Consider the following 26,931-nt stretch of genomic DNA (forward strand, 5'->3'; position numbering starts at 1 on the left):
ATTGTCCAGGATTTATTACTATTTTGCCATGTGTGTGTGGTGTGTGTGTGTGTGTGTGTGTTTTTAAAATTTTTATTTTAAACCTTTACCTTCTGTCTTAAAATCGATACTAAGTCTAAGGCAGAAAAATGGTAAGGACTAGGCAATTGGGGCTAAGTTACTTGCTCAGGGTCACATAGCTAGGAAGTGTCTGAGGCCTTTGAACCTAGAATTTCCCATCTCCAGATCTGGCTGTCAATCTATTGAACCACCTAGCTGCCCCTTTTGCCAAATATTTTGAACTATCAATTCTATTGTTCATTGTTTGATTTTTAAAAAAAATAAGCACTTGTTTATTGATTTAGTTTCTTTTAAAATTTTTATTTGAAATTTAAAACTACCAAATAAAATAAACATTTCTATATAAGGAGTAGAATAGAAAAAGAGGGACTTGCTTGAAAGTATGAATTTCTGTAACATATATCTTATCTTTCAAATGTAATTCAACCAGTAATTTATTATTTTTTTTAAAATCCTTACCTTCTGTCTTAGAATCAATACTATGTATTAGTTCTAAGGCAAAAGAATGGTATGGTCTAGGCCAGTGATGGCAAACTTTTTAGAGACAGAGTGCTGGGCCCCCACCACACCTCAAGTGCTATGCCCCCCCAGACTAAGAGCCCAAGTGAAACATTTCTCCCCTCCCCCCTACCCCAATCCCACACCGGGGAGGGAAAAAGCACTCCCATTGGGCTGTTTGGTGGAGGGTTGGGTGATGTGAAAAATATCATCAGGCATGGTGGAGAGGGGGATGGGAGAGGTTCTGCTGGAGTCCCTCTGCCTTTCTAGTAATGAATTCTGGAGGGAGGGGGAGGGCAGTGCATGTGCCCACAGAGAGCATTCTGTGTGCCATCTTTGGCACATGTGTCTCTGATGTTTGAGGACAGATTTGAACCCATAACTCTAGGCCTGGCTCTCAATCCACTGAGCTATCGAGCTGCCCCTGTTAACCTGTAACTTAGGGGAAAAAAATTTAAACCCATAGCTTCTGTTTTGATATCAATTTGATGACAAGAGTGGCAAGGGCTAGGCAATTGGGGGTTAAGTGACTTGCCCAGGGTCACACAACTGGGACGTGTGCCTGAGGGCAGATATGAACCCAGGTCCACCTGATTCCAGGCCTGGCACTACATCTGCGTTCCCTAGCTGCCCCATAACCTGTGACTTTTAAAGATGACTTGTTTGTGTTTCCTTCTGACCTACCTTCTGTTCTCTTCTGCACATATAAAAAAATGCTGCATTGCTCCCTTTTTATTTTTCCTTTTTGAGGGTTGGAGTGAACAGATTGTTAATCCCTTGTAACAAATGTAAAGTTAATTTTTTTTAAAATTATACTTTGCTATGATTTACCATAACTAGAAATTAACTGTAGTTGACTATAGTCAGTTGTAGTCTAGTTGACTTAGAAATGCTTATCTCATTCCCCTGAGTCTAAACCCATTCTATCCAAAGCTCTGGAGTCATGATTAGTCATTGTGATGTTCAAAGTTTTTAAGTCTTTCAATATAACATTGATATCATTATATAGATTGTTCCCAGGTTCTGGATTAGTTTGTAGGTCTTTCTAAGTTCTTTGAAGTTTTCATTTATAATTTCTTACTGTGCAGTAATATTCCATTACATTTATATGCCATAAATTGTTCAGCCATTTATTAATGGAAATTTATTGGTTCTGATTTTTTGCTACTACAGAAAAAAGTACTAAAACTTTTTCTTTCTTTGGACTTTTTTTGAACTCTTTGGGTTGTAGGTATAGTCCTAGCAGTGGTATTGCTAGGTAAAAGATGATATACAATTTAGTGACTTTGAAGCATAATTTCAAATGGAATTTTTACTATAGTGCTTGGTTTGGTTGAGTCACTTCACAGTTCTATAGTTTGTATAATGTATATATAGTACATTAGTTTTGTCTTTCTTCCTATATAGTCAAATGGAGCGTTTTATCAAGTGTTTATTTTGTGCCAAGTACTGTATTAGACATTGGGGATATAATTACAAGGAAACAAGATAGTACCTGTTCTTATAGAGTTTATATCATTTTAAAATTTCTAAAAATTTGTTAATTACATAAAAATTCCCAGATATCTTCATACCTCCTTCCCCTCCCTGTGCTAAAGAAGACATCAGTTTACCCCCCCCCCCAAAAAAAAAAGATATAAACCATGTCTTTCATATTACTATTTTTCAGTTCTTTTTTTCTGGACTTTAACAAGTTTTACTTCAATAATTCTGTAGCTATATAAAATGTTCTCTTGGTTCTCTCTTTTTTTTTGTAGTTTCATGTAGATCTTTCCATGTTTTTTTAAAATTAATCTCATTATTTCATAGGCTGTAGTATATAGGATCCCATCATAATCATATTCCACACCTTGTTCAACCTTTCTCCAATTGATGGGCATCTCTTCAATTTCCAACTGATATAAATATTTTAATAATATTGATTCTTTTTCTTTTTCCTCGTTCATCTTGGAAAACAGACATCAGTGGTATTGCTGGGTCTCTAAGAGTATGCACAGTTTTATAACTCTGGTCATAGTTCCAGATTACTCTCCAAAATGGTTGGATCAGTTTATAGTTCCACCAATAGTGCACTGTTATCCCCGTTTTCCACATCCAGAGCTTATGTTCTAATTAAGAAAAGCCACATGTAAAGGGGAGCTGGAATGGGGTGGGTAGATGGCCAGTGAGCACTGTGGAAGACTAGGTTCTAGAGCTTTTGAGGGCAAGAATTATTGTAGTTAGTATAAAAATTTTAATGATCATTAGTTGTATATTGAGTTATTCTGGGACATCACAGCACATTTTTTATGTAATTGTTTAAAAAGGGTTCACAAAAAATTGGGAACCATTGTGCTATACCATTCTGTTGGTTAGATCAAATTCCATTTAACATCTATTACTTTGTATAAAAAACTGCAGAGTTTGTTTTCAAGAATCCCCAATTCTATTGGCATGAGGAGAAGTGAGGCAAAGGTGAAATGCAATATATACAACCCAAAATAGATAGAAAGTCATTTAATGAGCCAGAGATCACTAATAACTTGGGTATGGTAGTATGGCCCGGGTAAGACTGAGCCTTGAATGAATAGATTCTGAGAGGCAAGAACAAGGAGGAATTGTATGTCAGACAAGTGAAGGTATGGAGACAAAGGGATGAAGTACTAAGTTTGGGAATCAGCCGTTAAAAGTATGGGTGGAACAGAGAATGTATGAAGGAAAGAACTGAAATAATCCTGGGAAGTTAGATGGAGCCAGAAAATGAAGTCTTAAGTGAGAGAAATAGTGAAATGTTCCAAATCTGTATACTAGGGAAATAATTTTGGTACCTCCTGGAGGGCAGGGATTGTCTTTTGCCTTTGTATCCCTAGTGCTTAGCACAATGACTGGCACAAACTAGATGCTTACTTATTGATTGTCCAACAGCTATGTTGGATACATCAGAAAGTAGAGAGACCAGAAGCCATAATAGCTGTAATTAAGAAGCCCCTATAAAAAGATGACGAGGACCTGAACTAGGTCTATGCCTATAGAATGGAGTAAAGGGAACAGACAGGAAAGATTGATCTAGTCCAGCAAAGTTATTGAATGTCTACTATGTGACAGGTAATGTGCCAGGCCTTGGTAATATAAAGACAAAAAAAAAAAATCCAAACAGTGCTCTCCTTTAACAAAGCCTTTTTAAAAATTTAGGATGGAATGGGAGGAGGCAGGGAAGAGACATACAAACAAGTATGCATATCTGAAATATATAGAAATTAATTTCAAATTAGGGGTGTAGGAGCACTAATATTTTTTGTTGGGTCAAGAAAAGCATCCTTTAAGAAGTGGCCCCTGAATTGTGCTTTGAAGGAAGCTAGGGGTGAACCTGAGGTGAATCAGACTTTGATTATTTTTATCTAAAGGCAATAGGGAATGACTGAAGCTTCTTGAGCAAGGGAATGACTTGGGCAAATTTTGTGCTTTAGGAATATTAATTTGGCAGCTATGTGAGGTTTAGAAGTGGGAGAGTGGTAAGATTAGAGGCTGAGAAGCCAATTATTGAGACTATTTTAGCATCCTAGGATAGAGATGATGAAGGCATGAATAGTTGTAACTATTTGAAAGAAAAGAAAGGGAAAAGTGTGAGATAATTAGGGCAGTGCAGTGTCTAGAAAGAATATATATGGTCAATAGTCAAAAGCTGCCAAATTATAAATTCTCAGTACTAAGAAGAAGGCCATTTAGAGATCATTAGTGATATTGGAGAGCCCAGTTTCAGCTGAATTGTGGATATGGAAGCAGAAGCTGAGTTGCAAAGAATATTAGAAGAAAGGCAATCAGTAAATATTAAGTACCTCTGGGTACCAGGCACTGTGCTAAGTGCTGGGGTTACAAATATAAAAAAGTGTTCCCTGCCCTCAAGGATCTTAATTCTCACCAGGGAAGGCAACATACAAAAGAAACCTAAAAGAGGTGGGAGAGGGTACCTAGTCCTGGGGTGGAGGGGAGATTTTGGAAAGTTTGAGAGAAATCCAAAAGCAGTATAGCCGGGGTGGGGGGGGGGATGGGGAGAAAAACTGTTCTTTCCCCCATCCCCCCTTTAAATAGAGTCTGAGGCCAGAGGTTCTGCTGTTTATTCTGAGGGGCACACACAGAGATGTGAAGACCAAGCAGGCTCAGCCTTGCAGTGATACATTCTGGGGAAGGAAGATAAGATGAAGTGATCCAGAGAAGTCCAGTAGCAGTGTAGTTGGTGGTAACTGGGGAAAATAATAGCACCTATTTTTTAGGGTTGTTGTGAGGATAAAATGAGATAATATATTGTTTGCTTTGCAAATCTTTAAGTATGACATATTAGCTGCTATTATTATTACTGGCTTCTTAAACAATATTTTTAGTTGTATCCATATAACTCCTGTATATCTTGGTAGGTAGACTTTTTTTTTTTTGCCCTTAACTTCCGCCTTGGAGTCAGTACTGTGTATTGGCTTCAAGGCAGAAGAAGGGTAAGGGCTAGGCAATGGGGGTCAAGTGACTTACCCAGGGTCACACAACTGGGAAGTGGGTGAGACCAGATTTGAACCTAGAACCTCCCATCTCTGATCCTGGCTCTCAATCCACTGAGCTACCCAGCTGCCCTCTTGGTAGGTAGACTCTTAAGTAAACATGATAGTCACTTTAAATGGCATTTCTCTTTCTGCCCCTTTTGCCAAGTTTTGTTAATAATATATTGAAAAATTGCTTTATGTGGATTTATTTTATAACTTGCTACTTTGTTGAAGTTTCCCCTCAGTTCTTCTTCTTTTTTTTTTTTTTTTAATCTTAATATGATAGCTGGCATTTATAACATACTTAGTAGTGGTAATGGTGGGCATCTTTGCTTTTACCCTGATCTTATCAGAATGGCCACTATCCCCATTCCATATAATGCTGGTTCTTTTACTTACACACACACACACACACACACACACACACACACACACACACAAAACTGATAAGGAAGTACCATGGTAACCATTTCTTTTTTAAAGCAGAAATGGGTATTGTATTTTGTTAAGGCTTTTACAGTGTATACACTAAAATAGGAATGATTCAGAGAAGATTAGCATGGCCCTTTGTGCAGAGAAGACACAAATTTATAAAGTGTTCATGGTTTTATATTTCTATATAGTGAGGAATGCTGAGGAAACTGACTAATAACTTAAAACAAACCCAAACCATTTCAGAAGATGATGGGTTTTTGTTATGTTTATTATTAATATGATCTCTTATTTATCATTTTCCTAATACTGAACCAGCCTTATTTTCCTGGTCAATAAAGTTGGATCCTTTTTTGGTTGTTATTTTTGGAAATAGTTTTATAATTTGGAATTAATTGTTCTTTGATTATTTAATAAAATTTTCTTGTAAATCCATGATTTTTTTATGGGTGAAGATTCATTTCTGGCTGGTTGGACAAAAATAAAGAAGTTTGGAGAAGGAGAAAGGTTAAGGAGAAAAATGAATTCTCTTTCTAAAAGTCTTAGGGGTTAGAGATGTTAAGAGGACATCCATGTGGTGGTGTTCAGCAGGCATTTGGCGAATTAGAATCCAACTGGAGTTCTTGAGAGAAGAAAATTATGCTAGGTGTGGATTCAGGAGTCATTCATCTGGAAAGAGAAGAGGATCCAAGACTGTCTTCAGTGACATCCAGCAATAGGTTGCAGCATGTAAGTGTTGATTCAGGAAAGGAAACTGAAATGAATGGCCATGTAAGTAGGAGGTCATTCATCTACCTAGAGAGTCTAAAGGGGCAAACATTTGGGAATCTCTTACCAAGGAGAGATTGAAGATTAAGGGCAAGCAGGGGAGGAGAACATTATTCCACAGAGGGATCAAGAAGGGGGCAGAATGTGATGGGGCTGCCCTTGGCAAGAAGAAAACTACTTCTCCCAAGGCTGGAACAGGAGGAAAGAAGGATGAGTAAGGTGGAGGTTTTTTTGAGGCATGGAGCAGGGGGGAGGAAAGTGAGCTCAAGGGGGATGGCCAATATTTTTTGTTAAGTCCCAGGACTCCTTTGTTGAAGAGAAGGGGATGTCACAAATCCTCTTTTCAACCTCATTATCTTAATTGCTATTGCTATTTTCTCATGAAGTTCATTGAGCTCTTGGGTGTGGTATTCTTCTGTGGTTCTAGTAATAATAATAACACTTATGTTGCATCTACTATGTGTCAACTACTGTGCTAAGTATTTTAAAACTATTAATTCAGTTGATCTTGACCACAAGTGCCAATTATATAATAAATATATTTTAAAACATTTATATAGAATTGTCTATATATATAATAAATACATGCTATCTCCATTTTATAGATGAGGAAACTTAGGCAAACAGGTTAAGTGATTTGCCCAAGGTCACATAACTGGTATGCGTCTGAGGCTGGTTTTGAACTCAGGTCTTCCCAACTCTAGGCCTAGCAATCAATCTATTGCACCACTTAGTTGGTATTGTCACTGAAGTTCGATATCTACTCTGTATTTTTCTAGTTCTCTTATATTGACCTATTTATATGTTTTCTATTCAGATGTAAGTTTCTTAAGGACTGGACTGTTTTTGCTTTTCTTTGTGTCCCTAAATGCTTAGTACACAATGCCTGACACATAGTACTTGTTCATTATATAAATGGAGAAGCTCAGAACCATTTTGTGGCTGTTTTTTTTCTGATAGTTCTAAAAATTTTCTTGGGATACTCTGGCTTGACAAGATACATAAAATTTTAGGACAACATTGCAGTTAGAGAGCTGGGTTTCAAGAATACCTCAGTTCAAATTCAGCCTTGGGTCCTTCTTTACTGTGTGAGCTTGGACAAATCACTTAGCCTCTGCCTGCTTCTTTTTCCTCATTTGCAAAATAGATGAGGATAAAGTGAGATAATATTTGTAAAAGAAAACATTACATAAATGCTAGTTGCATATCACCATATTTTATAAGCTTGTTTATCCTCTGCTGTTTTATTTGTAAGGTCATGCTGTGTCTAGTTCTTTACATTTTCCAACTCTGAAGTATTTTCAAATTAGTATGTTCATTGCTAATACAAATGTGGTTTTTTTTTACTGAGAAAGATTACTTTTGCTTGTTCAAGCTATTTTGGGACTTTTCATTGTGGCAATTATTTTGAGTCCATTCAAATTTCCCAAAATAATGGTGATGAAAACATCTTCACATTTTGTCCCAACTAGTCAATCAATCTGAGTGCACTATAAATATATCAATAATCATATATTTTCTGGTATTAAATCCAAATCATTTTAATTTATTATTTTTATTTTGGGGTGTACTGCTTATCCATTATTAAAAAACTTCTTAAAATATAGTATAACTTATGGTTTACTTTTTTTATCTTCAGTTTTGTTTTCAATATCATTGTTAATTTCCTGCTCTTATTCTTAGTCACTTGAGTATTAAGGTATGTTTGTTGTTTTTTTAATGGAGAAATTTGTCAGAATTTTAATAGAATTTCTTTACTTCTCTACCCCCTTCAACATATGTGAGCACATAAATTGCAGTTATTGTCATTGTGTTCAATAAGTGTCTTATATTCATTTTGAGTGATATGAAGTAATACAGTGAAGCCTGTCACGACCATTGGGAATTATATAAACCTAATTCCTCTAGATCTTATCCTTTAATTGTTTATCTGAATAGAACCTCTATGCACTTAGCTATAAAATTCCTATTTCTTCTAGTTTTATTCAAATTGTGAAGATAAAATTGCATGAAATTTGTTTCTTTTTAATAAGGTCAAAGAGAAAAATATTTTGCATGGTAAAGATACCAGTGGTTAAGGGAATGTTTGCTGATGGTCTTAAAAATTGCCATCTGACTCCATTTCCATTACTTGGCCATTAAAGCGGTTGAAGGAGCTCATATAGGATTGATAGCTATATGATATATTTTTTTTCTCTTTTTTGGATCCTGTGGTCAAAAAAAATCATCACTTTGTGGATAACCTTGGGATGATGAACCTTTCACAACTTAGCAACCTGATAGGGCTTTGGAGATATAGCATTCACTAGTCCTGTGCTCTGCAATATATTACATGTTTATGCTTATTTGTTCTTCATGTGGATATTGTAAAGATTAAAAATGTCAGAGTTGGAACTATTAAAAATTTGTTGCCATGACTGCATCCTGTTTTGGTAATCATAATGCAAAATAAAATTTTTTTGAGTAGTTAATTTAAATGACTTAATATGACCGTTATTTTCTGGATTACTGCCTGTGTAACCTTAGGGAAGTCATTCAACCTCTTGGCTTTAGTTTTCTCATTTTTATAAATGAGGGGGTTGAACTAGATAATCTCTAATATCTCTTTTAGTTTTAAATCTTACAATGAAATAGCTCTTGAGGTCCGTGTTTTTAAAAAATGTTTTTATAATGCTTTCATATTAGTTTCAAAGTTGTCCTTGTCTTCTCTTCTGTGAATTTTAAGTGATGTTTTAGTTGACGACCTGTTTTTCCTTCTTTTGGGGGGGCATTACTTGTTTAATGCCCCCACCCCTAAATTTCCCTCTTCCCAGATTAAAAAAAGACAGTCCTTAAAACAAATAATAATATCAAGCAAAATCAATGAATGAAGTTTTCAAAAATATGTCTGCTCCTTGAATTTATTCTCTGCCAGTCTATAGGATAGCATGCTTCAGTGATCCTTTTAGTTGTGATTTATTATTGTGTTGATCAGTTTTAAAATTTTTTTCCCCTTACAATATTGTCACATAAGTTGTTTTTCTGGCTTCACTCATTTCATTCTCTCAGTTTGTAAAAGTTTTTTAGATTTTAAAGTCTCTTAAAATTTCTTATGTTTTAATATTAAGCCAGTATTTTTTGGTATTTTTATACATAGATGAATTGTTTCATAGCTTAATAGCTTTTCATATATTCTTATATGAAGATTGACTTTGGAGTCCTATAATTTAAGTGGGATGAATGGAATGGACTTAGGATTTTATCTAAAATGATTGGGTTATTTAGCTATGGAGATGCCTATTACTTGTGACTTTCCAATGTGTGAGTAAGTCAGAAAAGAGTTAAAATATGTGAAAGAAGAATTGGGTTAGACTTCTGAAATGGAAGAATATGCTGAAAAAATTTGTAAACATTTTTGACTTATCACACTGTCAATGATCTTTGTGGAAACAGTGGTAGACTAACGCATGGCACAAATGCTGTCCCAATATAAAAAGAAATCCCAAGATGGTACTTTAGATTATAGAAGAATTAGCTTGATTTTTGTTTCTCGTAAAATTCCAGAATGAGTTACTAATGGGATTTTTTTTGAATGTTTAGGAAGGAGGAAAACTTCATTAAGATGTTTTTTTGTTTGTTTTTAAGATTAAAAATCACTTATGAGGGATTTACCATGTATAAGAATTGGGCTAAGAGCTGGGGATACAATTAGAAGAGCAAGACGGTTCTTATTTTTAAAAAGCTCACATTTCTTTTTTGTTCCAAACTTAATACACATAATACACTTGAACATACAAAATAAAACGAATATTTCTATATGTGCACACTAGAACAGAGAAAGGATTGCATTTACAAAGCCAAATATTGTAGATAATTTCTCTTTTAATATATAACAAATTCATCATAGAACTTTGAAAGATGTCTTCTTTGTTTCTGATTTTTTCCTTGTCTTATTTCTATTCCAAAGTGTCTTCTGATACCAGTTTATGAATCTACTATGAGAATGGATCCCATTCTGGAGAGTTAAAAAAAATTTTTTTAAACCCTTACTTTCCATCCTAGAATCAATACTGTGTATTGGTTCCAAGGCAGAAGAGTGCTAAGGGCTAGGCAATTGGGGTTAGGTGACTTACGCAGGGTCACATAACTAGGAAATATCTGAGGTCATTTTTGAACTTAGGATTTCCTGGCTCTCAATCCAATGAGCCACCTAGCTGCCCCCTCTGGAGAGTTTTAATGAAAAGAAAAATAGTATATTTGAATTATAAGTTTAGTTTTTCATGTAGACAAAACAATGGCCTAGATGACTCCTTGATATTCCTGCCAATTGAATACTTTTTTATGTAATTCAAGACTTAAAATGGCTAATAAATTTCAGAGAAAACCTAATGACTAAATGGTAATGAATTGTGTATGTATATATACGTCCTTGGGTGTATGGAGAGAATAATTTGTGACTTTGACAAGTCTTGCTTAACCTGTACTATGAAACTGAATAAAAGAACACAAGTTCTTTACACAATAAATAAAAGCCTTTAACTTCACTTTGGTGTAGTAGAAACTATGCTAAGTATTTTGTATGAATAGACACTTCTATGTTTACCAATTTGACTATTAGCTTACATTTAAATTTTATAAAGCTCTTTTTTTTTTAATGAAGACATTGCAAGGCAGATAGTATTATTACCCCCATTTCACAAATGAGGATGATAGATGTATAAATACTTTGTGGCAGGAAATATATGAAAATGAGACAACGTATAAATGATTTATCACGTACCTGTTTAGATAATTCCTTTTCTTATGAGATATGAAATAATGAGATAAAACTTTTTTCAACAAATAAATCAGACCATATTCATCTGCATAAGTTTTCCCTTTGAGTAGTTACCTTGCCTTTATGTGAGGGTTAAAAAATAATAATATTTGGAGAGACACATAGTATAATAGGTTGGAGTGGACAAGAGATCCTTGATTGTGAGAGAGTTCTATTTTGCCAGAATTTCTCATAATCTTTGTTCTCTAGCTGACAGGAAATCACTGTTGACTACCAGCATGTCCTGACAGCAACCAGGAACTCCCAGTTTATTGTATTGTTTTCAGTTTATTGTATTGTTTTAATTTGGGGAAGAAATCTACTTTTGATTCTTTTCTGCTTGCTTGAGATAGTCTATTTACTGTTATTTAGTGCTTTAAAACTTTTGGGTTCAAGGCATAGCTGAAGATACTGTTGTCATAACAAGAAGGAGAGGTGTTATTTTACCGGTAACCAAGCCTCTGTTTTTGGTAAAGTTCAGTGGTTCTTAGCCATTTCCCTTATGAACTGGTTTATTTTCAAATTGGGAAGTTAAATAGGGGAGTCTTCAAGTTAAAGGAACTATTTTGGAATTTAGGAAAAGGGCTGGAAATTGTAGATAGATAAGCTCATCATATTCAGCCTGAAACTACAACATAACTTGGTCGGCCAGCAGTTTGGGAAACATTTGATCTTTAGGATTATTTATGATTTGGTCATGTAGAATTTATTCTCACTATTTTACTGTCTCTCCCATAAAAGGCAGAATTTCTTAAAATCAAATGAAGCAAAGCAGAAGGAAAGATGTGGTCTTGGTAATAAATTAAGGACTTCTTTTTAGGTTAAGAAAAAATTGAAGTTATATTGTATAATGGTCACTTCTTACCCACTTCTCCACCTCAGGAAATAGGGGTGAAAGTGCACAGTTCAGAAACAAACTTGAGGAAAAAAAGAGGAAAGTCATAGAATAGAAATAACTTGAATATAAATGAATTTTTAGAGGGAAATGGAATTTACTTTTGTTGATTTTATCATAGATTTCTATGATAGCAAATTAATTGGTAAAGAATTGAAGTTTAAATAAGATCTTTGCTTAAGAATTTAATTCCTTTCTAGATAAATGAAGAGAAACTACTAGGAAATTAGCTATATTAATGGGAAATTGAGAGCTATCATCTTAAATTAGAAAAGACAAACTTTTTGGTAGGTTAAAAATATTCATAGAAGCTTAGTTATAAACAAATTAGGAAATCCTAATTAGAACAAAAATCATTTACTTACAAAATGAGAATATTAGAGATTAAAAAATATTATGTCTAATTCTGTTTGTTTCAAGACAGGTGAAACCTGTTAAATGGAAAATATAAATAAAATAAACTTTGACTCAAATGAAGCAATTTCATCAGCATTCTAAAAAAAATGAAAGCAGAGAAAATTAGACTTTGACAAGAACAACAAAATCCTAGTGATATGCTATTGATAACAGAGAATGTCTCATTTTATCCAAAGTACTTTAATTCATATTTATCTAGTATTACCTAAATTAAATATGAATGCCGGATTTAGATAATAAATCAGTTAATTATAGCATGCTATTAGCTTTCTTGGTATGTTAATAATAGGAAGATATAGTACATTTTTTTGGTGGTATACAAATCTTTTTAATAGTTAAAGCTATAGTTTGAGTTATGAACTACTGACTTGTGAACTTCTTGAGTGCCTTCAAACATGATTGCATAGAGCCCCCTCTTGAGCAAGAAGTCTGTCCTAGGATAAGAATACTATTTGCTAGCTATGTCTTTTCCTTCCCACCTCCTTTCTTCACTTGAGTTCATATGTAGAAAATGCCCTCTGGTTTAAAACATTCCCCTCCCCCCCCCCCCCAATTATGTGACACGTGGAAAACAACAAAACTGATTCCCTAGTATTGATGATAGACAATTTGTGATTATTAAATAAAACATGAATGCATTGCTCTTTAATTCCTTGCCTTCTTTCCACTGTTTCCCAACTGTTGGAATGTCAGAAAGGTTTTATTTTCTGTCCTCTACTCTCATTTCCCTTTTTTTCCCCCTTGAAGCATTTCATTTGTGAACTCTTGACCCTAATCATGGCTCCAAAAGTAATAAACTTGTATCAAGGAAAAGGAAAGTCTTAAATTCTTAGATGAAATTAGATGTCAACATCTAGAGAGCTTTTTGAGTGTCCAGAAATACTGAGAGTATATGTTTCCATACAACTCTAATTTTCTTTGAGCCTAAATATTCAGCATTGTGTCCACTATGTGTTTTGCATAATGCCAGGAACACAGACAAAAACCAAAACAGTTCCTTTCCTTTGAAGAGCTTTCAGGTTTTTTTTTTTCTTGTGGGTTAGGGTCTACAGGAGTCAAAGTTAGGGAAGGACGATATATCTATATGTAAAAATATGAAAGTACAAGTTAGTTGAGTAAAGATAACACTATTAACAAGAAGGATCAGGGGAGACCTATGAGAACATGACATCTAGACTGACCTTTGAAAGAAGTCAAAGGATTCTGAAAGGCACAGGGGTGAGGAAAAAGTGATTTCTAGGCATGGTGGGGGGGGGGTCATTACATGAATATAATCCTTATTTTTTATTTTGTTTATCCAGGATTACCAATGGTATCATTGACCATGTGTTTGTTTGCATAATGTTTCAGCTACATTGACCTGTAAAGGTTAGGTGGGAAATGTAAGAATCATTTAGTACATTGTTTCTGTTGGGAAAACTCATTCCAAAGCTCAAATAACTATTTGACTATGTTGGAAATAATTTATTTCTAATTTGGGACTGCATAGGGAAAAGCTAAATATATGAGAATTAGAGAGTTGTAGCAAGCTTTTATCTATGCTAATTCTACTTGGGAATTCGAGAGGGAGAGAAACAAGCTCCTTATTTATTTTGTTATCTAAGGATAAGAATCTTTGGGAAATTGGCTTTTGATTTAACATGTAGGCTGACTTATTTTCCTTGCTTGTAAATATCTTGTAAAACATTCCTAAGTGACAAAATTTGACTCTGGTTTTTAGAAGACAGTTTTCTGATTTAGACCTGTAGTTTTTTCTTTTCCTTTGTAAATTGTGTTAATGCTTTGGTTTTTATATCACTATCATTTCTTAGTATTAACTGAGCTGGTGAAGTCAATCTGTCCTCATGTAACTAAGAAAAACAGTTAAGCAAAACTTACTACTCCTCCAGTGGATCTGATAGGCAAACTGAGGGGAGGGAAGTGTATATTTAATCATTTTGTCATTAAATTTCAGTTGAGCTGTCTTTTAGCATTGTTTTCACTTGCATTTTTATAGTCTTTGGGCATGTTACTCTTATGGTTTTGCTTTTTTCCCCACTGTATCAGTTCACACAAACCATCCCATTCAACCCATTTATCTAAATTCCTTTTTTTGGGGTGCTTCTGTTAATTTTGTAGGTGTTTTTAAAAATAGTGTTTTATTTTTTCCTTAATATATATAGAAATAATTTTTAACATTCATTTTAAAAATGTTGAGTTTCAAGTTCTCTCTTTTCTCTTATTTTTTAAGGGAAAATATTTATTACATTCATACAGAATAATCTGTTCAGCCATTTCCAATTGCTATCCGAAAGTGCTATTGTGAATGTATCTATACATGAGATCTTTGTTTCTCTCTTTGTTCTCCTTGGAGTTTCAACAGTAGGATCACTTGATCAGAGGTTATGAATAGTTTAGCAATTTTTCTCATATTTTTCTAAGTTTTCTTAAAACAACCCAATTCAGTTGTCACTATTTATTACTATTTTCTCGCAGCTCAACTAACATTGATTTTCATTTTATTTTTGCCTTTTTTTAAAATCCTTAACTTCTGTGTTTTGGCTCCTTGGTGGAAGAGTGATATGGGTGGGCAATGGGGGTCAAGTGACTTGCCCAGGGTCACACAGCTGGGAAGTGTCTAAGGCCGTAACATTGATTTTTAAAAGTCATATTTCCCTTTTTGATGTATGTCAGGGGAAACCTTAGGAGTCATTTTAATTTACATTTCTTTTTAGTTGTAGCATTTTTTTCATGTGGTCATTAGTAGTCTGCATTTCTTCTTTTAACCATTAGTGGTTCTTTATATTTTGATCTCTGTCTTGTAATTATTTTCATCTGTGGTAATGCAGTGTTTAATAAATATGTGAATAATAGAGCTTAAATTCTGAGGCCAAATGAGTTTTTTTTAAATCATAAATAAATTTAAATAGATATTGTTTTTACATCATCTACATTTCCTAGTTTTTCTTTTCCTCTACTTACTCTCACCCTCTTAAAAAGTCATCCCTAAAAAGGAAGAAAAAAATGTATGCAAAATTAATGTTTATTCAGGGGGAACATGATCCCTTACTTGTACAGAAGTAGAGAGGAGGTTTTTTCCCCTCAACTTTTCTTTGAGACAAAGCATAAAGTAAATAGAATTCTAAAGGGAAATCAATTTTATATAATATATTTATCAAAATATTTTAAAAATGAATTTATAGACCCCAGGTTAAGAATTTCTACTTCATGGCCTAATCTTTTGAAAAATGCTTTAAAAAAACTGCTTCTAAACTAACCCCATAACACGTCACAGTGATTTATGCCACATTTTGCCATAAAATACTCTGGTATTTTTTCACTCCACATAAATTGTAAGACCCTTGAAGGGTAGGATCCATATCTTAAAATTCTGTGGCTGTTTTCCCTGGGAAAATGCTATTTCATATCATGATCGATAGATTTCTTTTTTACACTTAAATTTATAACTAACAGCTTTTAAAATTTGAAACTTTCCGTCTATAGTTCCATGCTTACAGATAAGATGTTTTTAGAAGAGGAGTGCATTAGAATTTGACTTAGACTTAATCTGCACTAGCTGTTTCAGCCAGCCAGATGAAAGTTACAGTGAGATAGATTTCATAGCTTGATAAAGGCTTTAGGGTCAATGGCTATATAGTCTAAAAACTTATGTTGACTGTATTCTATCTTGTTTTCTTGCTACTATAGAGAAAATAATTGGCATGCTATCCTACTTTCTGTTTAGTGAATGACTTTTCATTCTTATCTATTCTTTTCTTTAGATATTAGGATCAAGGAAGAAGAGCCGGATCCAGAAGAGTGGCAGCTCAGTGGTGATTCTACATTGAATACCAGTGATTTAACGCATTTGAGAGTACAGGTGGTAGATGAAGAAGGGGACCAACCACATCAGGAAGGAAAAAGACTTCGACGAGTAGCTTGTACCTGTCCCAACTGTAAAGAAGGTGGTGGGAGGTATGCAGATGTAAAAAACCCTCATATTAACATAAGTGAAAAAAAATTTTTTTTAATGAGAAATTGATACAAATTATATCTCATCTACACTTGCAAAACACAAATATTAAATCTGTTTTATTTATTTAAAAAAGACAAATGTAGATGATTTTAATGACTAATTATTAAAAGACACTTTGACACTTCTTTTGCAACTCATGAACTATTTTTACAATATTTAATAACCATTTCCTTCACTGTTTCTTATCATGTCTAAAACTTGAAATGTTGATTAGATCTAATTCAAAGACATTGTATTAGTAGATGCTATTGCTAAGTCCTATTAAAAACTGCCTCACACACAGAGGAGTTTTATTCAGGATTTTAAAATAGTGAAGATAAATTCAGAACATTTTTGTACTTAAAAACAATTTCAGAAACAATTGAGTTTTTTAAAGTATTTTTGTGTAATAGGTTAAAAGAGTGAAATGAATACAACCAATTATTTTAAGTCCAGTAATGAAAGATTGTTTTTCATCTTGTTATATTTCAATTGATATCAAATTTTTTGCTGAGTTTTCCTATCAGTGATTTATATCTTTGTGTAACTTTGTGTAAATATAACTTTTTAAATCTCTGCAATAAACTAGCAAACATTCTTAAGGACTTCACTGAAATTCTACAGATTTGGTTATTTGTATAAGCTATTTTATCAGACACAGAAACCTGATACTTAGGGGAACAATTCTAACTTGAAAAAAAATTGTTTTTATGTGTGAGAGAAATTCTGACTCAAAATCAGAGTCCAGTCCTATAGCAATAGCAAATAGCCCAAATATTTGAAAATGCCAAAATTGCAATATTTCAGTAGGGATTTTGAACCTTGTGATTTATCATAACAAGCTTTGACTTGAACATGAAGTAACACAACTAGATTATTTATGATAGTGTTGATAATTATGCTAGTTAGTGAAAAACTTTGATAATAAACTAATGCAGAGGATTCTACATCAGCAAAAACAAGACATGCATAATATATGCATAAATATACTTAATATAGGGGGCAGCTGGGTGGCTCAGTGGATTGAGAGCTAGGCCTACCTAGAGATGGGAGTTCCTAGGTTCAAATCTGGCCTCAGACACTTCCTAATTGTGTGACACTGGATAAGTCCCTTAACTCCTCCTTGCCCCTAGCCCTTACCATTCTTCTGCCTTGGAACCAATAATGGTATTGATTCTCAGGTGGAAGATAAGGCTCTATAAATAAATAAATATAAATTTTTATTTTAATATAATTTATTTTAATTTGATATAAATTTTAATATAAAAATAAGTACATATGTACTTAATATAAAAAGTGTTTAAACTAGTAGCTGGCAGTTTGTGGGAGTATTACATTTCACTTCTGCTTAATGATTAACATAGATACTATATAGATTTGCATGATATGAGCATTAGTCCATAAAACTCAGTGTAAGCAAAATAATTTTGCTTCAAAAATATTTTCTTCTTCTCTGCTCTTCACCTTTTTTATCTGTCTCATTATCTAATATTTTCCTAACTTTTTACATATACTCTGAAAAAAAAACTGATATCATTAAGATATTCTTTCATATTTTCTGTACTCCCAAACTTAATATGAGATATCTTAATATTTTTCCCTAACATACTCAACATCAATCCTTTGCACATTGGCACACTGGATGTTACTACACTGTTTAAACCACTGAGGGCAAAGTAGGCACAGAAGGACACAAAGAGCAGGAAGCTAAAAATATTAGTTGATAACTAAAATTGGGGCTAGAAAGTGTCAGGGTTATTATAATTATGAGAAGCTTTGCATATAATCTTAAAGTACCAAGAATGGCATATCAGTTCTGGTGTTTAATTTTTACTCTCTGCTTGCCTTCACATTACTTATTCCCTATCAGTTCTCTAGTGCCCACGTAGAATAAATTTTTCCTGCTGTTTAATTAGCAGTGTGATAATTCAGGAACTAGATCATCTTGTGTACTTTCTGCTACCTTTTGCCCTATAATACTTGCCACTAACTGCTTGTAAATACATCCTCATCCCTTACTTATCTAATTGAATATATTTTCTCTAGGAAACTATTATTTGGAAAATTCAGATTTAGAAAGTAGATCATCTTGTTGTAACAATTTTTGTTGGAAAAAAAGCACATTTAGCATCTTAATATTTTAGAACCTACAAGCTTAGAAATAGAGATAGTCATGAGAAAAGAAGTAACTAGGTTTTCTGTTGAAGTTACTGGAATGAATTGAAATATGACTTTGAATCTCAGAGTTAGGATCAAGGAAGAATGATGAGATAAACCTAATAAAATAAAAATTTACAGGAGTAAACATGAAATTGTATCTACTTGGGTTAAAAATCAACTTCATAAACATAGAAAATTCATGTGAAAAACATGTAAGGTTTAAAGGAACTAATGAAAGCCCGTGTCCATCAATAGCATGACAGCAATGAAAAACACCATTAATGTACTTATTATCTTAGGTTCCATTATGAAAGATTTTTGGTCTAGCACAAGAGAGAGATGTTCAGACCACCTCTGCAGTATTATAGTGTGTCAGTGCTGGACACCACATTTTAGAAAGGATAGTAATCAGTTAGAGCAGGGATCAGCAACCTTTTTGGCCAGGAGAGCCATAAACGCCACATTTTTAAAAATGTAATTTCGTGAGAGCCGTACAGTGCTCACAGTGCGCGCTCCTGTAACAGCGCCTGAAAAAACATTGACTTTATGGCTCCTGCAGAAAGAGCCATACGTTGCTGACCCCTGAGTTAGAGCATGCCAGAAGATGACTAGCATGGTGAAAGGATAGCTGAAGGATATATGCCATATGTGAGGATTGGTTGAAAGAACTTTGGAAGGATGTTTAGCCTGAAAAGAGAAAGGGGTCTGTTTTGGGCATGATTATAAGCTTTTGAAGTATCTTAGGGTTTATTATGGGGAAGAGGGTTTAGTTTAGCTTCATTTTGCCTAAGTTTTATAAAGGCAAAAATAGCAGCATGGACGGAAGTTGCAGACATAGATTTAGGAAAAAGTTAACTAGTAAATCAGAGCAGTTCATATTTCTTGCTCTTTTTTAGCATACCTCCAATTCAAGGTATATTCAGAATGTGTGCATGTAGGAGGCAGCTGGATAGCTCAGTGGATTGGGAACCAGGCCTAGAGTTGAGAGGTCCTGGGTTCAAATCTGGCCTCAGACACTTCCTAGCTGTGTAACCCTGGGCAAGTCACTTGACCCCCCATTGCCTACCCTTACCACCCTTCTGCCTTGGAGCCAGTACACAGTATTGACTCTAAGACAGAAGGTAAGGGTTTAAAAAAAAAGAAAAGAAAAAAGAATGTGTGCATGTAATACAATAATTATATTTTCAGGTAAATAATTATAAGTATTATTAATCCTCTTATATATGGTTTTATTCATTAGGCAATCTTATGAGCTATAAAAATTTAAACATAGCTAAATTTTGTAGGTTGAAAATGACCTGTATAAAATACTCTTTTATACCAAGTTAGAACTTATTCTAACAGCTACTAACTTATAATTATACCCTGACTTTAAACAAAAGACCCATATTCAAAAATACTCAAATTAATTTGAAATTAAACATGTTCTGAGAAACATTCAGATTTCTGTTTCATAAAGCAAAATCTTTGTTTTAATTAAAAAATAACCTTTAGAAATAAACCAGTGGAGAATCTTGTGTTTGTTGGAAAGTAGTCAGATTTATTATACAGTAAAATTTTTATTCATGTATATTTTATATGATGGAATTGGATTAAGTTTTTTAATGTGGAATTCATAAAATGCCTATTTCTGATTTCTTCCATAACTTTTTGCATGAAATTGTATCTAAAAAGATTAAAAATGGGGGGCAGCTGGGTAGCTCAGTGGATTGAGAGCCAGGCCTAGAGACAGGAGGTCCTAGGTTCAAATCCGGTCTCAGACACTTCCCAGCTGTGTGACCCTGGGCAAGTCACTTGACCCCTATTGCCTACCCTTACTAATCTTCCACCTATAAGTCAATACACAGAAGTTAAGGGTTTAAAAATTAAAAAAAAAAAATTAAAAAAAAAGATTAAAAATGATAAATTGTGAGTAAATCTCATTAAGCTTTGGTTTGATTTTTTTTTAATAACCCTGCATATGTGTGTGTCTTTTTTTTTTTTTTAGAGGCGCCAATCTTGGGAAAAAGAAACAACATATTTGTCATATACCAGGATGTGGTAAAGTGTATGGGAAGACATCACACTTAAGAGCTCACCTTCGCTGGCATTCTGGGGAACGTCCTTTTGTTTGTAACTGGGTATTCTGTGGGAAAAGATTTACTCGAAGTGATGAGTTACAGCGGCACAGAAGAACACATACAGGTTACTAACATTTGTTTTTAATGAATTAAAATATGGGGTATAAGCTTACTTATCCATAACAGTTGGGGTCCTTTTAAAGGCAATAAACATTTTTAAAAATAAGAAATTTTATTATTTATAGAACTTAAAAGTGTAAGCTAGTGATATTAAAAAATAATAATTTTCATTTTCAGTGGCACCAATTTAGAAGACATCCATTAAATTGATCATTAAAAACTAAATCCAAAGAATTTTCCCGTTTTTATTAACATCTTGAAATTTATGGTTAGGATCTGTTAAAATCATTGAAGATTTAGTCCTATTCTTTTGCTCTTATGATTATTCCTTTGGTGTTCTGAGTTGTTAGCTCTTACAACTAGTGTTCTTTATTTATGACATGCTTTACTGAATAGGTATTGTTTGTGCCTTTCTGCCACAGCTTTATCAGCATAGATAAGTGATAGGCATCATTTCCATTTAATTTTTTTGTAGGAAGGGAAGAAATAAAAATTAAACAGTGGTTCTCAGTGGTTGGTACCAATATTTTAGTGCTTTGATCTCAGCGATTTTTCCATTGTTGTTATGTATAATTTTTTTAAAATGACCTAGAGTTTCCCACCTTAATGCTAACTGGGATGAATTTCCATTTTTTTTTTCATTTGCCAGTTACTTACTGAATGTGTTGTATCATATTCCCATCCTCACATCTTACAGTTACCATTAGCTTAAGGATTAGAGATTTATCTATTAGCAGTAGATATGAAAAAGCATATGAATAGTACTTGCTCTGAAGTTTGAATAGTACTTAGAATGGTATGGACATACATGAAACAACAGTGAAATATGGAACATAATATCCATTTTGAGAGTGTTCAAGAATGGGGATTATTTAGATATATGGGAAGGAGAAATAGACCATTTTGTATGATGGAGAGCATATAGGAGCCAAGACTAGAAGTGGGAATGAACCCTGGAGACTATAAAGAAACCAGCCTATATAAAACAGTGAATCTTTGGGAGAAATGGTAGAATCAGAATGATGCAGACTTGCTATGAACCAAACAATAAACAGACTTGAAAGTTAGGAAGAAGAAGCCTAATCTAAATTGTAGGACCTGTTGTTTTCCTTCACTCTACTGCCATTGCTGCTTCTTACCCCTCCAGCCCCCCAATAAAACCCCAAACCGACTAAAATAGTACTGAGATTTAAAAAAAAAAACAAAACATGGTACTAGCAAGGTTGTTATATTTAAGAAAATAGTCATCTGACATTGTAGCATGAGTTCTTGAAAGAGGGAAGCCCTGAATTTTGAAGTTATGGCTGTTAGAATAAAGTTTGACTATAATATAATATAGTTCTATATAAATGGTGATTAATGATAGTGTGGTAGAAAGGGGTCAAATAGAAGGGACATGTCTTTCCATGAAAAAATAAACAGGATTTGGTGACTTGACTGGATTTTCTTCAGGCCCTTGGCAATCCCCTTAATCCTTTTTGCCTTTATTTCTACACTACCAAGCCAGTGAATTTTCCTCATATCACAAGCTCAGTCATCTGATTGTGTACAAAGATATACTTTGTGAAGAAAATCTAAATCCCATACTAGTACACAAGTTACAGGTTCACAGGCTTGTTTATTATGCAGACACATGTTGGGCTCCTAAAAGTTGGAGTCTAGAAAGCACTCAGGCCAGCCAACTCTCCTGTAGATCTTTTTTCTTTTTTTCCTTATCGTGCCCTGTAAAGCTCTAGCTCAAAATTGTTTTCTCCATAAGTCACTCTGATTTAGTGTTTTTTCCTTTTCTGGATGTTGCCGGGCACTTCCTTATTGGGTTTTCTTTCTCTTTTCTGCTTGCAGAAAAGTGGCATAGTGAGTTCATATCTAGCCTAAGAAACATATTAGCTGTGTAACCCTGGAAAAATCAGTTAACTTTGCCTTTCTCAATTTCCTTTAACTATAAAATGGGCATAATGGCAACACTTACCTTGAATGTGTGTTTTGAGGATCAAATGAGATATTTGTAAAGCACTTATTCCAGTTCCTGCTACATAGTAGTTGCTATATAAATGCTTATTTCCTTTCCCCTTCCTCCCTTTATCCCTTCACAAATATTTGTCATAATCTTTTGGTAGTCTAGTAACTATGATATTTTTGTCATTTTTTCAAGATTCTTTAAGATGCATTTTTACTTTCATATTCCTTTATGAATATGATTTCCTTAAAAACTTCTTATTAAAAAAATTCCTCATGTAATGTCATTTTTTATAAATTAACTAAACCCCATAGTGACATTTTTTAAAAACATTTATTAATATTGGTTTTTAACATGGTTTCATGATTCATGCTCCCACTTTCCCCTTCACCCTCCGCACTCCCCCCCACCCATGCCGATGCCCATTTCCACTGGTTTTATCATGTGTCATTGATCAAGACCTATTTCCAAATTGTTGATAGTTGCATTGGTGTGGTGGTTTCGAATCAAAATCCCCAATCATGTCCACCCCAACCCATGCGTTCAAGCAGTTGTTTTTCTTATATGTTTCCTCTCCTGCAGTCCTTCCTCTGAATGTGAGTAGTGTTCTTTATCATAAATCCCTCAGAGCTGTCCTCGGTCATTGCATTGCTGCTAGTACAGAAGTCCATTACATTCAATTTTACCACAGTATATCAGTCTCTGTGTACAATGTTCTTCTGGCTCTGCTCCTTTCGCTCTGCATCAGTTCCTGGAGGTCTTTCCAGTTCACCTGGACCTCCTCCAGTTTATTATTCCTTTGAGTGCAATAGTATTCCATCACCAGCGTATACCACAGTTTGTTCAGCCATTCCCCAATTGAAGGACATACCCTCCTTTTCCAGTTTTTTGCCACCACAAAAAGCACAGCTATAAATATTTTTGTACAAGTCTGTTTATTTATGATCTCTTTCGGGTACAGACCCAACAATGGTATGGCTGGATCAAAGGGCAGGCATTCCCATAATGACATTTAATGTATCCCTTAACTTCAAACATAAATACACAAAATTTAAATCCCTTGATCCCAATCCAGTAGGATACACTAAAAAAAATGTTTTTTACAGCACAGTGTTACATAAATATAAAATTTCACTCATTTTCAGATATAGCAAGAAAAACCCCACATTCAAATCCTTACTTTTACAAATGCATTTTATGATCAAGAGGCAAGATGGTGAAGGGTTATCTGGTAATCAGAATCACAACTTGGGAGCCTAAAGCAAATTGTTACTGTCCTTTAGATCTGCATGAGGAGGCACTTGCATTCTATTGGGACAATGCATTTACTTATTGTATGAAAAGTTTCTAGTAAAGGCCTTTGTTTATTTGGATGAGGAAGCTTTACTCTTGCCTTAACTTCTTTCACAGCATGATTAAAAGAAAATAGTATGTATTTTATTTTAGTTAAGAAATTAAGACAATGCTTTTAAAGAAATTAATTTTTTTTCCTGGCAGGTGAAAAGAAGTTTGTTTGTCCAGAATGTTCAAAACGCTTTATGAGAAGTGACCACCTTGCCAAACACATTAAAACACATCAGAATAAAAAAGGTATTCACTCTAGTAGTACAGTGCTGGCATCAGTAGAAGCTTCACGAGATGAAACTTTGATTACTGCAGGAGGAACGACACTTATCCTTGCAAATATTCAACAAGGTTCTGTTTCAGGGATAGGAACTGTTAATACTTCCGCCACCAGCAATCAAGATATCCTTACCAACACTGAAATACCTTTACAGCTTGTCACAGTTTCTGGAAATGAGACAATGGAGTAAATATTACACAAATACTTATTCATTGTGGTTATTTTTATACAGTAGTGAGAAGAATATTGTTCCTAAGTTCTTAGATATCTTTTTATTGATGTGCAAAAATTTTTGGATTGACAGTAACTTGGTTATACATGACACTGAAATGCCTTACTTTGTATGATATTCCATAGTATATTAAAATGGTAAAATTGCATGGGTTTTGTAGGTACTTTTGGAATCTAGAAGAGATGAAATTTTACCAAGTTATATAAAGAGAAAAATGAATTTAACAATGGGAATGGTAGTCTAACCAAATGCATCAATCCTGTGTGGTTTAGTGTAAAAATGAGAACATGTTGGTATTTATCTATTGTAAGATAAAAGAAGTTGGTGGATGAAAGAAATCATGTTATGATAAAAGAAATTTTGTAATTTTCTTGATGACTGGAATTTTTATTATGCATAACTGACAAATCAAGTTTCCAAGCAAATGTTACCTAGTGTAGGCTTTACTTAGCTCTTCAATTTGTCATTTTGAAGCTAATTATTTTAATTAGGTTAACTATGTACAATATTTTAAGCATTACTCTTGTAAGATTTTGAAAACTACATTTTAACATGGAACTCTAGGGATAGTCACCTTTTAAATCCTGTTGAAAAGCCATGTTTAAGATTTAATTTGCCAAAATGATGTCTTGTTAATATTATTCTTTCAATAACGAAGTTGGGCAATATAACCAATGTTTAAAAAAAAAAAAGCTTAAAATGTATAGGTTGAGGCATTTGGGTGGTAAAAACAATGTTGTGAATTATCCCTTTTCTTGAACATTGGAGGACCAAAAATAAGGTGTATTGCGTCTTAGCAGTGATTTTTTTTTTTTTTAATCAAATCTTGTTTCCAAAAACCATGTCTGCCAGGGCCTTAAAAGCCATCATGTAAAGTTACCAGTAAAGTATAACATATGCAAACATAACAGAAAATCACTTCCGTAGTGACAATACTCCAACCACATGGATATTAGTCATAGAAAACTAGAGGTTTTATGAGTTTTTTTTTAAAAGAAGTTTTTTGGCTAGGTAGTCAGTCTGCACTTAAAATATCAACCATTTTCCTTTTTTTTTTTTTTTTTTTTTTTTGCTTTTTCCCTTAAAATTTATATGTATCCAATACACTTAACTGAAAAACATATATGTTTTTTTATTACGCTGTATTTTCTTTTTATAATTATTGTTTATATTTTCAATTATAGAAAAAATGTACAAAATAAAGTTACATTGCTGGTCTGTAAGTGCTATACCATTTTCCTAAAATGTACACCAATAACTGCAGCAGTTCACCTATTTACAAAAATTTGAAATTCTGTTCATTTGTTATTCTTAAGACCACCTCAGATTTAAAGGCTACCTTATTGTACGTTTAAAGTGTATTATAACAGTGTGGTAGTTAATAAAACACTATTTTTTTTCTTTTGAGTTGCTGTATTCCTATGCCTTTAAAATACTGCTGTGGTATGTTTTGTGAAAATTTTGTGGCTTTGGTTTTCTTTCAACATGGTTTATAATGAACTCATTTATTTTTAGATTCCAGATAGAGACTGTATTAGATGCTGAGATTATTCTGTTGGAAGTGTATTTATTTGGGAAATCTGTAGAGGCATTTTCTAGACATTTGGCAATTTTTTTTTTTGCTTGCCAGTAGCTTTTTCACTATGGGAAGATAAATTGGGTTTGTTTGTGTGTCTGGGGAGGTGGGAGAGAGTCTGCTAGCCAACCCACCGTACATCAGGTTGATCAATGCCAATTTGTAACCTTTATTGCTGCGACCTCTGTTATTAGGTTTAAGGGAGCACAAGCACCTTGAGAGTTCACTGACAATCATGAATTTGTGTGAAGGTCCAATAAAAAGGTAATAATGCCTTTAACACCTACCTCACAGGGTTGTTGTGAGGGTCCAATGAGCTGATGTATGTAAAACATTTTGCAAACCTTAAAGCACTATATAAAAGACAACTATTTCAACAAAAAGGAAATGTTTCAAAGAGATATACTTCAGCAATGTTGAAAGAGAGGTAAGATAGGAAAGGAATGCAAAAAGTTAAATTTAATCTCTTTTTAAGTTTTTATGGGAAATCACATTTCTTCCATGTATAGGCAATGTAGAAGGAACTCCTGGTTTTACATTAGATACATAAATATAAATTAACACTGTTCTCATAGGACAATTCTCCCTGCAGAGGTGTCCTCCCTTCCCCCCACACACACATACTTATAGACAAAATATTACCATGTACATAAGGCTTGAGTTCATAAAAAGTAAAAAAAGCTATTTGAACCTGGGTTCATGGGGCTTAAACCACTAGTCAGCAGTCATTTAGAAATGTATATTTCAGAGTAATATCAAATTGTGGTCACAAATAATTATTAAGCTTCTGAGAATAGTCACTGGAGCAGAATGTTAAAAAATTAGATGCACATTT

General features: G+C 33.8%; 1 protein-coding gene and 1 non-coding gene across 2 annotated transcripts in view; both read left to right on the top strand.

Moving 5' to 3' along the window:
* SP3 (Sp3 transcription factor) overlaps positions 1–25,921 on the top strand; it is a 57,525-nt gene extending 31,604 nt beyond the window's left edge. Inside the window, exons 5-7 of the mRNA XM_044669087.1 lie at positions 16,135–16,327; positions 20,515–20,711; positions 24,162–25,921. Coding sequence (XP_044525022.1) covers positions 16,135–16,327; positions 20,515–20,711; positions 24,162–24,478 — 707 coding nt within the window. The 3' untranslated portion in view covers positions 24,479–25,921. The remainder of the gene's footprint in view (positions 1–16,134; positions 16,328–20,514; positions 20,712–24,161) is intronic.
* On the top strand, positions 5,575–5,676 carry LOC123243429. The gene has a single exon (XR_006505958.1). It is a non-coding gene; the product is annotated as a U6 spliceosomal RNA (small nuclear RNA).
* Positions 25,922–26,931: the final 1,010 nt, after the last annotated feature.

This window comes from Gracilinanus agilis, chromosome 3 (assembly GCF_016433145.1).
Source record: "Gracilinanus agilis isolate LMUSP501 chromosome 3, AgileGrace, whole genome shotgun sequence".
Classification (NCBI taxonomy): Eukaryota; Metazoa; Chordata; class Mammalia; order Didelphimorphia; family Didelphidae; genus Gracilinanus; species Gracilinanus agilis.